The following is a 1609-nucleotide window of genomic DNA, read 5'->3' on the forward strand; positions in this document are numbered from 1 at the left end:
TTTGATTTTGGAGCTCCAGATCTTACAGACCTAAATCTCTTCTCCAATTGCCTTACTGGTCATGTTCCTAGGGCTATTTGTGAATTAAAAAACCTTAGTTTGTTGGATCTATCCAATAATCTCTTTGAGGGAGAATTTCCATGGTGTTCTGCGATGCCAAGCATGGAATTTCTGATCTTAAGTAACAACAACTTGTCTGGAAATTTTCCATCTTGGATTCAGAACAGCTCACAATTAGTTTTCCTTGATCTTGCGGTGAACAAGTTCTATGGAACGTTACCCATGTGGATTGGAGAATTGGTGAACTTGAAATTTTTGCTGCTAAACCATAACATGTTTTATGGGGATATTCCGGCCAACATCACAAATCTTATACTACTTCAGTACTTCAGTTTAGCAAGCAACAATATCTCAGGATCAATTCCATCGTCCTTGTCAAGATTAATAGCAATGACACTAGAACATCCAAAGCGTGGGACTCGCTGGTATGTTCAAGAGGTCATAAACAAGGACATTTTGTCTGTGGTGATGAAGCGGCAAAATATGAAGTATGACATATATAGAATTAACGAGATGTACGGCATTGACATTTCACTCAACCACTTAACAGGTGGAATTCCAGATGAGATAACTTCTCTTAATGGATTGTTTACTTTGAATTTATCATGGAATCACCTGAGCGGGAAAATTCCTACGAACATTGGGGATATGAAATCACTAGAATCACTCGACTTATCAAGGAACAACCTTTCCGGTGAAATCCCAACAAGCTTGTCAGATTTGACGTATCTAAGCTCCTTGGACTTGTCATACAACAATCTTGTAGGAAGAATTCCGACAGGACGTCAACTTGATACCCTCTACGCCGAGAACCCGTCCATGTACAGCGGCAATAATGGTCTTTGTGGGCCTCCTCTTAAAAAGAATTGCCCAGGCAATAATGCTTTAGAGCATGGTGATCAGCAGAGAAGAGAAAGTGGTTATGATCCAGTGGTGTTCTTCTACTTTGGGCTGACGGCTGGCTTTGTGGCGGGACTCTGGATTGTCTTTTGTGCTCTTCTGTTCAAAAGAGCATGGAGGAGTGCTTATTTCCGCCTCTTTGACAAGCTACATGACAATGTGTACGTGTTTGTTGTTGTTACTTGGGGCATGATAACCAGTAAGACAACTACAAGTTAAGAACTGGCGTGCTAATTAAACAAAATAAGGCCGATCATGTACTTGTATGAGTAAATAAGAGTGAGGAAGTATTTAGTAGCTTGTACAAGAATGTGTTTTGTTGAAGATTATAAGCTTGTAATATGTCTTAGAAGTAACGAATATTTTGTTAGGATCATGTACACCAATCTGATTGATTAAGATTCGGTTAGATCTCTCTCTTTCTTGATTCTCAAATATGTAATCCTACCAACTTTGTATTCCTGGCCTACACGGCTTTGCCTCTATATTAACTTGAAAGCGTGTCGAGGCAAAGGCATAAGCTTCCACAAAACATTATTTGATTGTTCATTCTGTGTGCTAACCTGTGAATCTCACCAACTCGAATTCCAGTCTAAAAGCCCCCGGCAGAACATGTTTCCTTCACGCGATACTACATACACTTAGCTAC

At 39.8% G+C, this 1609-nt stretch overlaps 1 protein-coding gene across 1 annotated transcript; it reads left to right on the forward strand.

Annotated features, from left to right (window-relative positions):
- Positions 1-6: 6 nt before the first annotated feature.
- On the forward strand, positions 7-1179 carry LOC119344550 (receptor-like protein EIX2; the record flags this gene model as incomplete). Its single annotated transcript, XM_037614947.1, has 1 exon — positions 7-1179. A coding segment is annotated over one exon (1173 nt), but the record flags the coding sequence as incomplete, so codon positions are not given.
- Between the last annotated feature and the right edge of the window lie 430 nt (positions 1180-1609).

The sequence above is a fragment of the Triticum dicoccoides genome, unplaced genomic scaffold, assembly GCF_002162155.2.
Source record: "Triticum dicoccoides isolate Atlit2015 ecotype Zavitan unplaced genomic scaffold, WEW_v2.0 scaffold173146, whole genome shotgun sequence".
NCBI lineage: Eukaryota > Viridiplantae > Streptophyta > Magnoliopsida > Poales > Poaceae > Triticum > Triticum dicoccoides.